Source organism: Egretta garzetta, unplaced genomic scaffold (assembly GCF_000687185.1).
Source record: "Egretta garzetta isolate BGI_Z169 unplaced genomic scaffold, ASM68718v1 scaffold41, whole genome shotgun sequence".
In the NCBI taxonomy this organism is placed as follows: Eukaryota; Metazoa; Chordata; class Aves; order Pelecaniformes; family Ardeidae; genus Egretta; species Egretta garzetta.
In genome coordinates, this window is record NW_009258755.1 from 2,239,035 (window position 1) to 2,254,304 (window position 15,270).

At 45.6% G+C, this 15,270-nt stretch overlaps 1 protein-coding gene across 4 annotated transcripts in view; it reads right to left on the reverse strand.

Annotated features, from left to right (window-relative positions):
- Nucleotides 1-377: 377 nt before the first annotated feature.
- SLC20A2 (solute carrier family 20 member 2) overlaps nucleotides 378-15,270 on the reverse strand; it is a 33,967-nt gene continuing 19,074 nt past the window's right edge. Inside the window, exons 8-10 of one of the 4 annotated variants that reach the window (XM_009649199.2) lie at nucleotides 8,577-8,762; nucleotides 7,775-7,859; nucleotides 378-2,038 (exon numbers count right to left, since the gene is read on the reverse strand). In XM_009649199.2, the coding sequence (XP_009647494.1) occupies nucleotides 1,874-2,038; nucleotides 7,775-7,859; nucleotides 8,577-8,762 (436 nt within the window). In that variant the 3' untranslated portion in view covers nucleotides 378-1,873. Of the gene's footprint in view, nucleotides 2,039-7,197; nucleotides 8,485-8,576; nucleotides 8,763-15,270 lie in introns of those variants that run through there. The other 3 variants (XR_004841233.1, XM_035888941.1, XM_035888942.1) reach the window with 3 other exon arrangements.

The following is a 15,270-nucleotide window of genomic DNA, read 5'->3' on the forward strand; positions in this document are numbered from 1 at the left end:
AGCACCGGGGATGCTTATGGAGCCCCAAAAAGGCAAGTTAGGGTTAGGGAGGCAGTCGGAACCAGCGAGTGACAAGTGAAGGCATCCAAAGCGGCCCTTGAGCTCCCGAACGGTGCTGGGGAGAGGCCCATAAGCCAAGCCCCGGGCAGAGCCAGGGCTGGGTGCTGGGGCCACCGGGATGGCAGGAAGAAAAGGGATGTTTTGTCAGCGCCGCACAGAGTGCAGTTTCATCCTCGCTGACCCTGGCGGACAAAGAACAAAAGGCGTCGGATGCCCAGGAGTAGGTTTTATCTGCCTGTGGAGCCTTCCCGTTATGCCTGGCATAGCTGAGTAACACTCGAAAAACCCAAGAGGCAAACAGTGATAGGGGCTGTTTATCTTTTTATTATAAATTTAGTATGAATGACCAATGGAAAAGTCACAATGGAGTACCAAGAACATTTTATCAAAATTTTAGCAGCATTTAAACAGTAATAGATTCCCAACCTCCTCCAGGCACCCCTTGCCCTTTGCCTCCCACCCACGAAACAGTAACCTTCACCCAAATGTGCTTTCCAAAGCCATGCAGGGGATGTAGCTAGCCATTTCCCCCTGAGCTGCCGTGAGAAAAATCTCATCCCAAATGCTGGTTCCCGTCCCCTCCCCGCAGTCAGCAGCACAGCAGGAGGCTGGCGGGCTGGGACATGGGATGGGACCCCCCAGGGGGGAGCCAGCATCTGCTCGCGTCCTGGCCGTGCTCCTCACGCCAGCCCCTGCATGGGTCAGCACTCCCACGGGCGCCCATACCTTCAACCACAAAACCAGGGCTAAGCCTCTTTCCTACCCACTGCTGCCCTTCGCTTCTGTACGTGGGGGTGCTGTGCACCCCGCGGTCCCGCTCCTGTACCTGAGAGTGAGTGGCTGTGGCTGGATGGACAGAAAAAGGGGAGACTGACGGTCTGCTCTCCCACTGGAACTGATAGCAGGGCCGCCGGGAGCCGAGACTGGACGGGGGAAGGTAGAAGGTGAGCAGTGAGATACTTCAAATTCAACCCACAAAATGAAGTTGGTCTACTATCAGCTAACGTGGAGAACTGTGGTCTGCCTACTAAGTAACGAGAGCTAACTTTTTTGTGTGCTTTTTTTTTTTCTTTAAAGTTACATTAAGACATGAACAGTACTATCCCAGCCTCGACGGCGGGAGCTTGGTGAAAACAATGTTGAATTAGAGGTGGGGAAACACAACACATGCCCACACGCGTAGACAACAACATAATATTGGCAAGCTATTCCCCTGCTTCTTTGGTACTTCCTAAACTTTCTTATCCAAAATATATAAGGGAAATGCACCATTTAAAAGTTACTGTTTGTAAGTATTTACACAGCCATAACCGTCACGCTATGATACACAAAGATCAATATGATATGAACAAAGTTATTTTATGAAAAGCACTTCTGCACATTTTATTTTGTTCCAGTATCTTAATAGCTTTAAAAAAATTCATGTGTTACGCAGTCCTGTACCTCGCTTCTTCTTAATATCAAATGGACAAGAAACATTTCCTAATCCATACTCTTCTTCAAAAGATTAAAAAATTGCCACCAAAATGATACACTATGTACAAATTTTACTAAATATTAAATTCTAGGCAATTATTTTCACCCCACTGATAATATAACTTAGGTATTGTTACCTACTATATGCATATATATTTCTTTAATATATAAGAAATGGCACCACATCACCATGTCACCAATATGACACATTGTTATGTACAGTAGATAAGAAGTTAGATATGGAAGATGGATCCTCTCCGACTGGTTCTTTCATGGGAACGCTTCTCCCCTCGGTGGTAGCTTGGCCGTTCCACCTTTTCCCAGTGGAGGAGGCTCTTCAGACGTAAGGCAGGATCCCGTACATCAGCAGCGCCATCACCCCGGCGCTGAACAAGCCGGCCACCGGCACAGTCACGAACCACGCCAGGAAGATGTTGCGGAAAAGGCGCCAGTCAACGGCCTTCTTGGAGCGGATCCAGCCGACGGCCACCACGGAGCCGACCTTGGGAGCGCGGGGAAGAGAGAGGGAGACAGGATATGAGGGGTGGGTCTGAGCGCCCATAACATGCCCACGGCCACACCAATGCCAGTCAGCTGATACCAAGCGATGCTCTGAGATAAAGGAGCCCCTGATGGTGACGATGGCTCTGTTCTGGTGGGGTGGCAGGAGGGCGACAATTCCAGGGTGCTTTAACCTTTATTTTTCAATGATCTCCTGTTTTTCATGGGTTTGGGGGTCAGCCAAAGGAGAATAAATGCGTTTCTGGGGTTTTCTCTGCTCTACTAGCTCCCAAATCAGCTGTGAGTGCAGCCGAGGCAGCCCTCCACCCACCCAGCACCTGACTCAGTCTGTAGGGAAGAGGGCAAGCGTCCACCAAGTCTGGCCAGATTGCAGTCTAAGTCATGAAAACACCAGGAAAGTTGTTTTTAAGGCTCTGCCAGAGAGTGTGGCATGGGGCAGACTGGGATAGCTAGCACCTGCCTGTTCTCTTGCTGGTTTGGGATGTCCTGCCTGTTCACCCCGCAGCTGCTGAACATCTGCATATTTTAGCCTGGCATATGGAGCTGACTCCAAACAGCACCTATATATTCCAATACTGTGGGCTATAAACAGGAAAACAACGGCAGCGTCAGCAGCTGAGCCCCCACCCCCACCCCGTAACAGCAAAGGTAACTTGGCAGGGGGCAGACAACGCAAGGTTAGACCCAGTACAGCTGCCCTACATCAAACTCAGCAGTCCAAGCCCTCCAGGGAAAACCAGCCCTTCTGGACCAGCCAGCCAAGCTAAAATCCTCCCTGCAGACAAAGACATCAGCCTGATGCTATGGGGCATGCAAACCACACGGACATCAAGAGGCCTGGCTGCAGGTGGGGAATGGATAAATCACCACAATGTCCTTCGAAGGCACTGCTACCAGGGCAGCTGGGCAGGTCAGTGTTTTTGAAGACAAAACACACCGTGGCATGGGCAAAGCTACAAGCTTTTCTTCCTTCAAATGTATTTTCAGTTAATAAGCCCGGGTATAAACCCAGCATATTATTTTTTAAGAAAGAACTGGACTGAGAAAAAACATTTCCCGTGAAAAATGATGCAAAAACTTCAGAAACGCTGCATTTTCTTTCTGCCCTGGAAGTGGCCCTCTGTGCTGTTAACAAAAACGTGTAAATCACTGCAAGTCTATTCAAAGCACATGGTAAAGCAGCAAGAAACGTGGAAGGAATATCTTGTTTTGAGGGAAAGGCAACTCCAAGACGCAGTTGGGCTTGTGCTCCCTGAAATGCCATCCCTGCCTCCTCTTCCCTGCTTGTTTTCTTAATGGGAGTATCAGTCCCTGCCTATAGATTAGAAGATGGGCTGCTCCGCATGTGCAGAGCTAGGAAAGTGATAAATGCTGGGAGGACAGGGAAGCAGGGAGAGAGAGGACAGGGATATCAAATCCGCATCTTTTCTTAAGACCTATTTAACTTCTAACTACCGCTTAACATTTCTTTTTGGAGTAGAGAGTTATTTGTGGAAGACCCTGTAACTCTAGGGAAATAAAGACTCAAAAGTGCCCGTGACAGAACAAGGGAAAACTGAACTTGACAGTCTAGGACTGAAAAGGCCTTGGTCTAAAACTTGATCTGATAAGGAAATCTGTTAGGTAGTATTTAATCTGAATACCCCTTGAGTGCACAATATGTTATTCTGTATTTAGGAGGTCTAAGTGTATTTAGGAAGTGCCCAGCTAAGAGGAGCCCCACACTTCCGACAATATCAAAGCGTTAACCCGAGGAAACAGCATTTGGTTTTTCAGCAGCTCAGCTGTTAGGCTCTGCTTTACATTTTGCACATCCTTAGCACCCGTCTGTCATGCTTGCAACAAGAAGCATTGCTTATTGAGCGAGCCTGCAGTCTACGTACAATAATCTCCAAGTCCTTCCTGAAATTTAAAAGGTATCAGCAATGATGGCATTGGTAATCTGTTTTAAACATGATTAAAGTTTAGTTTATTAATAGTGATTTTGATGGACTAGAGGTTAGGAAAGTAGCTAAAACTTGGGTGTAGGGACACTACACCATCTGCAGAATTTCAGATGACATCTACTTTGAGATTGGTTTGAAACCAGTGCAGTTTGCCTTCAGTATGCTCTGCTTAAAGCATTACAGAAATGCTTTTGGCTCTTTTGTTCCTGTGCAATGGCATATCATAAAAACACAACGAATGTGATCATTCCATCATAGCAACGCAGAGAGTATGCTTCAAACCCCCAAAATCCTAACAGCAAAATGGAGCTGACAGCGTTACCTCAGCAAAGTCGCTTCTGCACAGAAAAAGCATTTATCTTCTGCGCTCTGCCTTTATCCGTATGTGAACACATTTAACTCCTGTGCTCTGCCTTTATCCGTATGTGAACACACTCAATCTGTCACAGCTGAGAAATGCCTGTTTATTTCTACACCTCATATCTTAGAATAAGTAGCAGGCACTGTGTGTAAGATTCAGGATGATCATTTGCCTACCTGGGCAGCAGAAAGGCAAGGTATGCATTCACACCACCCCGGCTTTTCAGGGCTAAGTCCCAAGGGAGGTTGAACGTGTACAGGCAGAGCAATGTGGCTACCATGTTCAGACTCACAAATTCCTTTGGAGGCTCAAAAGGTTAGGTCTCTCCCTCAGGCCCTCTTGACTTGGAGGCTTTCAGAGGGACTGTCCTCTCCCCTTTGATTCGTGGCAAGGACGAAGGTGCAGTTCGGGCTCTCAGCAGGCACCAAGCGTGGAAAAGCTGCTGGGCTGTAGATTTAGGACAGGCATATTGGGCAGTGGCTACCTCACGTAGACCAAAGCCTCTCATTTAGGACCAAATGCAACTCCTGATCTGAGAGGGCTTGACAAATCTTTCTCAGAAGCTAGTGTTTTTCTTCCTGCTACCGATCTCCAGTTTGCCACCACATCTGCTCCAAGACCTGAAAACTGCTGCTCAGAGCTTTCCTTCATACTTGGTCTCCATTTTTCATTATAATCTATTGTTTCACCTCGAAAAGGTCTCCCTCCACCTAAGGTGTTCCACGCTGCTCCTTCTTTGCCATCAGTTTATCCAGTTGCTGCACGTTCAGTTGACTGACACCCCTTCAGTAGGGCTCCTGCTTTAGCAAATGCTGTTTTGCTGTGGAGCAAATGTTGGGGAAAAGAATAATTCCCACTCCCTGAAGCCAGAGGCTTAGGACTAGGCTCGCCTTGAACCTGTTTTCTTTTTGATTTCTAGGGCAAAATAATTTTTCTGCTGATTTTTAAGAAGGTGTTTCTGTCTCAATGGCTGACAGCGCTTTCAGAGAGGCATTTTCCAATGGAGTAAATGATATATAATAGTTCTTTTATTCCTTCACCAGGCCCTCGGAGAAAACAAGGAATACATCTGTTACAAGTGTTTGCTTTATCTTGTGTTGATCACTTCGGATCTTTCAACTCAGGATCTCATTTGGCTGAAACACAGAGCCAGTTATAATAATGTGACATCCTGGAACAGTCTAATCCCATTGTGGAGTGGATCTTCCCATTAAGAATGATCCATCTAATGAGATACAGCAAACTGCAGGGAGCAGACACACGCTAACCACATTAACTGCTTTTATGGAAGTAGTTTTAAAAAAGAATTATTTTGCTCTCCAGTTAGAAAAGGCCAAGCTTTTAACTGTGTTGAGTCAATGAATACCTCCTAATGCTGCTCTCTCATTAGCTTATGGCTTCCAAGACATATTCTTTTTAAATTCAGTCCATTTGTCTGCACCAAAGTGTATTTTCTCTTTTACGACAGTTGGCTAGAAGTGCTTCAAGCATGCAACTGGGATCATCAAAGCAGTATTATTCTCCCTGGCAAATTCCTCATCACGCATTTGATACACCAGTCAGCTTAAGGGGAGGTAGTTTCAGGCTAACATTTTTAGAAGTGGATCACGTTATTATTTTTCCCCTCTCTCCTTGGTTCAGAGGAACCAGAGTTCGACCAACGCCAGGAAATCTGAACAGCCTTTCAGAGAAGCTCAGTCTTGGCTGCTTCTCAAAGAGCTCTACAGCACAAGAAAGAAATGATTTTGCAATAGAGGAAGGCTTTCTGAAGAAATGGTTTTCACGAGAAAAAGGCCAATTGAACCAACTTGGGGCGTTGTGCAGGATGTGTGGCTTTCATTGACTCTTTCACTGGAAACCAGGTCAATGTCACAGGCAAGGATGCCCGGCTTCTTGCCAGCCTGCCTGCCATGCCATGGAGCAGTTAGTCCCAAAAACCTGCCTGCCCCAGCCCCGGGCAGAGCTGGAAGAGCTCCAAGGTCTTCAGGGTGCAGTAGCAAATCCTGCAGGATCTGGCTCTTGCAGGGCTTGGTGGTACGTCCTGAAGCAGAGGGGCTTTGCTGCTCTAGGGTCTCTGATGTCAGAGGGGCTTCCCCACGCCCTGCCAGGGGGTGAGCGATACAGGCAGCTCTGCATGTCCAAGAGCTTGGGAGCCCATGGGGAAGCAATGGAAAGAAGGATGGGATATCTGACGCAGGAATTTCCTGGGAAACAAAATTCCAAATTCCCACTACACTCTTCCAGCAGTGTAAATGTCCACATGCTCCCTGTTGCCTACAAGCAATATAAATGTCTTCTCACACAGCATATCATGTGACACAATTAAATTCTGCTCATTACCCAGCCTATATCTGTACTTCAAACTGGTCTTTTTTTTTAAAAAAAAAAAAAAAAGCCAACAACCTTGTTCAAAGAACTAATTACAAGGGCCAGATTCTGTCTTATAATGCACAAAAGTGAGAACAAGTTGGTTTAAAAGAAGAGAGACATTAAAATATTAGCTTAATTATGGAGCAGTGTTTTTCATACAGGTGGCTCTAAAATACATGGAACTGGGACCACACAAACTACGGGGTCTACATATTTTTTCTATATTAGTTCAATACAACCACGTAAGGGTGAAAGACGTTCCAGACTTTTGTGCAATTACTTATAGCACTGACTTTGCTTAGTCGTACCGGCTTTAAAAGCTGTCCTCGTTATTTTGCGATGGCTGCCGGCACGGTGCATCGCATAGTGAAGGCAATCTGCAACAATCAGTATCACTCGTATTTTGTTATGGTGCATCCTAGTGATGTGATGTACTGATGCGATCACTGCAAACTCCAATACCTTGCAATGGGTGGAGCTTATTGGAATACCCACATTTGAGGCTACAAGTACCGTTAGCGCACACATTACTTCAATGCAAAATCCACTGTGAAGAAATAAAAAAAAAAAAAGACAGATGGAAAACCTGTAGTAAAAGAGTTATATGCAGGAAATCCCATGCCATGCACTTATCAAGAAAGTGAAGTATAAATGATGAATGGTGCGCAGCCTCTGAACAAGGGAGAAATGCTACCTGACCAGGTTCAAATGGCACCATCGGAGGAAACCAGGTTCTTCCTGTAATCGTTTGCTTTAAAATTGAGGTCACGTTTTTGTAAGTGCTGTTTGTCTTTAACCACAGCTGTGGAGTTCATGCTGTGCCCAATTGCAATGACTTTACTGTGACAACTCCAAAGCATTTTTTTGGAAGCCTGAATGTTTTCCAATGTCGCTGGCACAACTGATGCACCTCCACCTAACCCTCCTCCGTGAGCGGCTGCTTTCCCCTCGCCGTGCCATTATCCGCTGGCTCGAGTGGCACAATTTTAAGATGAATAGTCCAGGCTGCCTTGACTGCAGTCGCTGGGCAAAGGCATACCTTGCAGTGTGTAGTACTGACAGGAAGTCCAACATTGGAAGCTACCACAACTGTGAACGCCGAAGCCAACTCAATAGTGAATCCACTGCAGGAAGCATAAGAAAACACTTCACAATCACTCTTTGCATCAGCTCGGACTGATACTGTGCAGCGTGCCAAAGTCTTACCCGTTTCTTCTTTCGACTGTTTTATCTCCGACTGATTTTTGTCATAGGAATAAATTAAGAGAACAAGGAAGGGCTGAATAATAGGAACGGCAGAGGCTAGTCATCTGTAGTAACCTGGCTGCACGGCTTACAGCATGGGGAACTTTTACTACTCTACGCTGCGGTGAATCATGCCTAATTAGTAATTTGGTTAAGCACCAGCAGAGGTCGAGTATGCCTTAAGGACGACAATTACTGCAATAAATACATATGGTTTTAACAGTCTGAAGCACACTGGGAAAGCCACTATAATCTTGCCATTTCCAAACGCACCTTCTGCCCCGTTAATTAGGTCATCAGCAGAAGACTGTTCACGTAGACCTCTACGCCTCAAACGCATTCAGTATTAGTTTACAGGGTTATCGGGTTTTCCTTTCTCTCTTTCTTTCTCTTTCTCATCCTTTCTTTCTCTCCTTTTCTTCCTTTTTTTCTTTCATTTTTTAGAAAGATGGAGAAGTCGCAGCCAGGTTATCATTAACATCAAAGCACAGCAAGTCCAGCAAACTGCATTATAAATCAAATACTGGAACAGTGATTTCTCAGAATGGCTCACGCACAAAGTTCACACACAACCCCAATGACAGCGGTGCACCTACCTTGAGGGTGTGATTGGAGTGAGGTCTTTACCCATGGTCTGGATAACTCTTCTACCCCAGACCCAGAGACCCACGCAGATCCCAACACCTCCATAAAACAGCAGCCAGACGGGAGTCGACGCTTCTTGCATTACACCACCTTGCTCGTAGATAAGCCAGAGCGCGACGAGGGGACCAATTGCATTGCTGGAGAAACAGAGAAACATCGCCTGAGTTACAAAAATGCAGATAATTGCCTTGAAAGAAGTCTCTTATTTTCTGTGTGATTTTTCCTCCTTGCGCGTGCAGCACTGCTCTGACTGGACCCTACAGGCAGCACCCTTTCTCGCTTGGAAAAGCTGCAGCAGGGGACTCTTTATCACACTCTTTATCTTTATCGCTGACTGCAGCGAATGCTGAAAGGAATTCTTTTTTACAAACCGTTTCCTGCAATGTCAGAGTTGGTAATACTTCGTTATGTCTGTTCTGGGACAAAACCCAGTTATTTTCAGTAGTGTGCTGAAATTATCTCAAAATTTACCAATTCAGGAGCTCTGCATCTTTAAAATTCAAGTATTAAATCAGCTCTTTTTGTCAAAGAGGTAAATTAATGAACAAAATTACCATCTCAGTCGAGAAGATACAAACATTATCTAGTCTGACAACCTCTGGTGTTTGGAGATACGATCAGAATGCAGTGGGAAGGTGACTTAGTCCTCTTCAAACGCATCGTAGAGCTAGTTGGGCTGGATCAGAGAGGACTTCTCGGTGACACATGGCTGGCACCAGCCCTTTTTGCTACCCTACTGCTGCTATCTGGAAAAACACTGAAAGTCAGCAACACTGAAGTCCCCACTCCTAATGCATGTCACCCAGTGCTGGTGGCTGGAGTCTCCGGTGCCTGGAGTGAGGCTTCTGACTCTGTTTATTCTAAAAAAGCATCAAGTTTCTAGAGGTGAGAGATAGAAGAAAAACTTGAAAGCTGGTATCCAGTTACTTTAGAGGCCTAAATACTAAAAAGCAGATGAGAACTTCAACATCCCTTTTTTTTCTGCGGCTCTTTTGCTAAACTGAGTAGCTGCTTGCCCTGCCGAGCACCATTTATCCACAGCCAAAAAAGCATAAGAAGCGAGGCAGTGCTGCACTTATGTCTAAATAATCACGAAAAGAGCAGAGCAAACCTGTCCAATGTCATTCAAAAAGTCTGAAAGCCCACAGGAAGCTCCCCTCTTTGTAAACTGATAAGGAGAGTGGGTCCCGGCGAGCGCTGCAGGCAGGGCCGACAGCTATGCTCGCCCCGCAACCAGGACCGGCTAAATTTAGTTCCTGGTCTCGCTCCAAAGCACACAGAGTAAGGACCAGTTTTAACGTCAAATGCTGTGCAAAGCAAGCCACTGTAACCGACAGTTAATAATTTACTTGAGTCCCATCTTTACCAGATACAAGGTGCTAGGGGCTGAGTGCGAATTGCCGAGAGACGAGGGTCCTCAGCATTGTAAAGCTCGGCGCATCTAAGCAACACGAGAGCCTCCGTCTTTCTCCTGGTCCTTGAGAAATCAAGCTCTAAACCCTGAGAAGAGGTCCTGGAGCAAAGTTAACTAGGAAGGAATTTTCCCTTGTAAACACACACAACAACATTCAAGCTGCGAGGCAAATGGAAATACTTAAAAATGCTCTTTGATGTAAAAAGGAATGAATAATTCTTATGGATTTTGAGAAAGATGCTGGAAATAAATTAGTGAGCTAACATGCATAATGAAATCCAGTGGGTTTGAAGACACTGGGTAGTACGATGAATAACTAAAGACACTTTAGATAAAGAGTGATTTCCACTAGCAAAAAACACTTTAGAATTCTGGCCTGATACTGCGCCTGAGTATGCATTTGATTAGTTGAGTTTTTGAGTGAGCGAAAGGATGGTACGTGAAAAGTCCTTAGTGACTAAATGTAAGAATTATTTTACCTTCAGGGAAGAAGAGATTCTCGATCAAAGCGTTTCTAATATTTTGAAGTCGGCCTGCAACTTCTTTGCCAGTGTTTTCAGGTGTGGATTAAATTACTCGCACAGTTAAATGCCTTACTGTGCATTGAAAAAGAACCTTCAGCCGATGGGTGCAGAAGGATGGAGAAAGGCAACTAAAACACTGATCAGATGAATAAAGAGAAATCTGATGATCCCTTCTTATAGTGCTGTATGACATGGGGACAACCTCCCTGTAACATGTACATTTGGAGCGAGCCCAGGCACCGATTCCTGACTGTTCTGAAGAGATTATGGATGGATATTTGTCAGTCCTAATGTAAATGGGAAGACAGAAAAGGCTTCAAAAACTACAGCAGAAAACTATGCTCTTTTGTACCAAAATCCAGTTTTAATTATTTGCAAATGCTACACCTCTGCGAATCAACTAAGCTTAATCCTCGAAGAAAAGGTTATTTTCTTATTTGTGGCAACGGAAGGCAAGGCAAAACTCTGCTGACTTATGCTTGGCCCCAGAGGATCTGAGCGGCTAATGCTGCCCAACAGATCAGAAGAGATGCCACTGACGCCCACAGAGGTAGCACTTCCAATACCTTCCCTGTAGGAAAAGAAAGCAGAGGAGCACTGGATCCATACGTGCTTGGAAAGGCAAAAAGATAATGAATTGCATTTTCATTTGTGCGTACCTGCACACCACTGGTTATCTATACCAGAAAGACATTTCTCCTCTCCCTGTAAATTGCATTAAATGTGACTTAAACGTTCAGCTCCTAGGGACAATGGCATCTCCCAGCCTGGATACCTACAAGTGACTACCAATGGCCAGCAAACCCCGCAGTGGTGCGCAGGTGGTGGCTCTGATCTACCACCATCATGGCTCTTCAGGGGGCTCCTTCGGCTTCTGGATTTGTTGATTAGGTCCAGTCCCGGGGGCTTGTGGTATCAACGCTTCCCATGCCAACAGAGAACAGCTCTAGAAGAAGCTGTTAGGCCTGTCCCACCACAAAACTGCCAAAAGCTCCCAATGAACACCTCTGACTCAGGAACCGAGTCTAGGGTCTTGGTACTGCATGCATCAGCTTCGAGACATTACCACGAGCATGTGCAATCAGCCATCCTTGGGACGAGGAAGAGTTCATCCAGTAGAAGACAACCAGTCCCGACAGGAGAGTAAGAGAGAAACAACACATCAAAAAAAGAGGTGTTGTTAGGTAAGAGACTTTGCTTGGAGACCGTCTGCGGTTAACAGATGTCTCCTGCTGCTGAGTGACTAAGCAGATGAACCACAAGGACGCTGGCTGGACTGGGATGGATGCGGCTTTCACAATATTTCGCACTGGTTCTATCTCATTTGACTCAAGACATGACTATCAGGAAAGCAGGCCTCCAATCTTCCACGCATTTGGCTAAGACCCATTTCACAAGTCTATTTTCAATGAGTGATGTTCTCTTACTCTCCTGCACAGCTCTTGTCCTTGCCTTAACTAACTCTCCTCTGTGCTGGAGCTCCAAGTCTTGTTTGTGGTAGTTTAGAGGGAGGAGAACAAAACCTGAGATGGTCACCCAGGGGCTCTGAACCCCTTTCTGCATTTATCTATATGTAAAACTGCCATTACACTCCTACGTAACTGAAGTGCTTTTGAGGATGTTACAGTCTTATTTAGCTATTGGGTTTAAGAACCAAGATAAGCTACTCCTGTCGTGGTATTACTTTAGTTTTGTACACCTAATTTTTCCACTGAGCATAAGAGGATGGCCATTACAAGTTAATTTTAGGATGGATTTATAAAATGTTACGGCATAAGAAGCCTAACTCCTGAGTCTACCTGTCATGAAGTGCATTCTCCACGTCCACCATTTTTCACCATCTCTGCTGGGCTCCGCCAGCCCCGGTTACTCGTGGGGCACAGGATTTGACAGCAGGGGCGGTGTGTAGGGACTGTTTTCCTTCCCTGGAGGCAGGATACAGGATAAAATGCCATCTACAGTAATGCTTGTACTTACAGACGCATGTCACGGTGGTTCAGCGAAGTGCTGCTGAGTGTTTCTGAAGTGCTGTCTGACCCTCATGACGCTTTAGCTAGCTCTCTCGACTAACGTGAATTGGCATGACTTCTCTTTTTCTGCTCGCTCCTGCCAGTTGAGAATCTGTCCTGCACCATTTATAAAGCTGTTGTGAAAGATAGCATCTGACAGTGAATCTGAACTATAAATAGAGTTGGCTTCTCCTCTCCCTTGTGAGACAGATAGTATTACTGACGAAAAAACCCCCACATTCAGCTATCATGAGACAGGCTTAGAAATTACAGTTTCCCATGCACACACACACACACACAAGCAGAGATTTTTAGGTACCTCTGGGTCACAAGTTCAGGCCCTTCTCTGGAAGAACAAGGACTACAAACTTTTTTTTTTTTTTAGTAAAAATTAAGGACTTTTTTCAGTAATGGAAGGATGGCATCAGCTGAATGCTCTATCACCAAATCCTGTCAAACTCGTCGTAACATTTTATGAACTGGCAACATTGCTATTACCTCACTACTTCTTGTTCAAGGGGACTAGTGAGTTGCTCAAAATGAAAATCTAACTGTACTTGAACGCTACGCTCTGAATAAGCTTTACGTTATAACCCACAATCTACACCACTAAGACCACTTGATGCCCATGCTTTGATTCTCTGCTATCTGAAAAAGCAGACTGTGTTTTAGCCACTTTTTCTAGTTGAGTGAAAGAAGCTTGACACATACATTATCACTGATTAAAGCTGAATGACGTGCAAAATAGCTGTCTGAGAAAGCTATATTAGGTTTCAATATTACGAATCTAATTACAAAAGCCCCAGTCATTTGACTATTTCCCAAACCAGGATTTCACAAACGAACTTTCCACTGGGCAAGTCAGTGGGAGGATATTTCTGAATATGCTGCAGTTACGCCTGGAGACATCACCCAGCTGAGTAAGGGTGCAAAGAAGATACGTCTGTATGTACCGGCAGGAAAAAAGTATGTCCTAATCTCCAGAGATCTCAGATTATCAAGACAGTTTTATCCTAGTTCAAATAATGGGACAGTTTCGAAATAGCATGCATACCATAGCGCAATAAAAGTGTATCACAGCTGTGCTCTGTGAAGTGCCAGCGTTGGGTGCGTTAATGAGTCGGGAAGGCTACGCATTGCTTCCTGCAGCTCAGTGCTGCGTGCCGTAAATCCTGGCCCTGAAACCCCAGCTCCCTGAAGCCCGGAGGGTCGGGTCCATCCTCCTCCTCGCCCCCCAGCATCAGCCTTACCCCGGCAAGCCCAGTCGCTGGCCCTGCTCACAGCAGGATGGGGAGGGATTCCCGCACCCACCGGAGCTCCCTGTTTCTGGCTGCTCTTGTCCGGCTTGCCTGCGTGACACAACAAGGATGCCACTTACCTGCACAACTGGGGACATGAGTGAAGATTCCTATCTACTCAGGACAGGCACTATGCTTTCAGGATGGACTGCTATTAAAAAGGGAAGAAATCAGATTTCAGGCTGCTCTCAGTAATCGTAATGGACAGATTAGCTTCCTAAATATTCTAAGTGATCTTGACTGCAGGTCTCAGGGAGGAAATAAAAAATATTGCAATCCATTTTGCAATCCAGCCTTATTATAGCTCCTTTAGACTCCTTATTTAGCCAGGGGACTGAATCCCACTAAGCCCTCTGTGCGCAGTGAGATACTGGCAATGTTCTGGCCCTTCCCTCCTTTAATCCCATTGCATTTACTTTAGGAAGAGGGGAAAAGGTGAGTCCCACTGCTGCTTGTGTGCTCTGACCTAAAACTCCAGTGAAGTCTGTAGGGAGGTGAAAGGAGAAGTTTCCTCTCCCTGTGTTTTGGGCAAGCGGGTATTTCCTAGTTTCACTTGCGTTGCTTTGCTTAACTGCTATCTGGTACCTATATGGTAGCAGTTCAGTTTCCCTAAAACCACTGAGAGAATGTGTAGAAATACATAAAAAACACTAAACATCTTTACTACAGCTCTGAAATAGTTTTACATCCTGTCTTCAGTAATGTAGCCTACATCGTTTGGATAATAAGAGAGACATTCTTTGTCAAGCTTGTGCCATAAATCTATATGGCATTACCTGCAGACTCTAACAGAATGACCCCTTTTTCCTATAATATCTAAGTACGAATACGCAAGGGTAGTCCTGATGTCCTCCATGTGAAATTTAATTAGAACAGCCACATTCAAACAATTTATGCGGCAAGAACTCAGCAAAACTGAGATCCCCTGTGCAACCATGAAACATTTTTTTCACCAAAACAGTTGTCAAGCATTGGACCAGGCTGCCCAGGGAAGTGGTCAAGCCCCCATCCCTGGAGGTATTTAAAAGATGGGTAGACAGGGTGCTTATGGACATGGTTTAGTGGTGAACTTGGCAGTGTTAGATTAATGGTTGGACTTGATGATCTTAAAGGTCTTTTCCAACCTAAACGATTCTACGATTCTATGATCTGCAAGCAGGTTTCTCCTCCCCACAGCACGTACCAGCTAAACCCCGGCACCACCTGCACCTTGGTGCGCACAGACATGGGCGGGCAGCATGGTCTGCGGTCACCCTGGTCAGCTGGAGCATCATGGTTCTGCTGCTGTCACAATAATAAACCACCTTCCTCCATCGCTGGAATCCATGAGCCCAGGGTAGATGCCTGCTCACACAAGCCAGGGCACGCAGCTCCTTCTGTCACCCCCAGGGCTTCTCCTG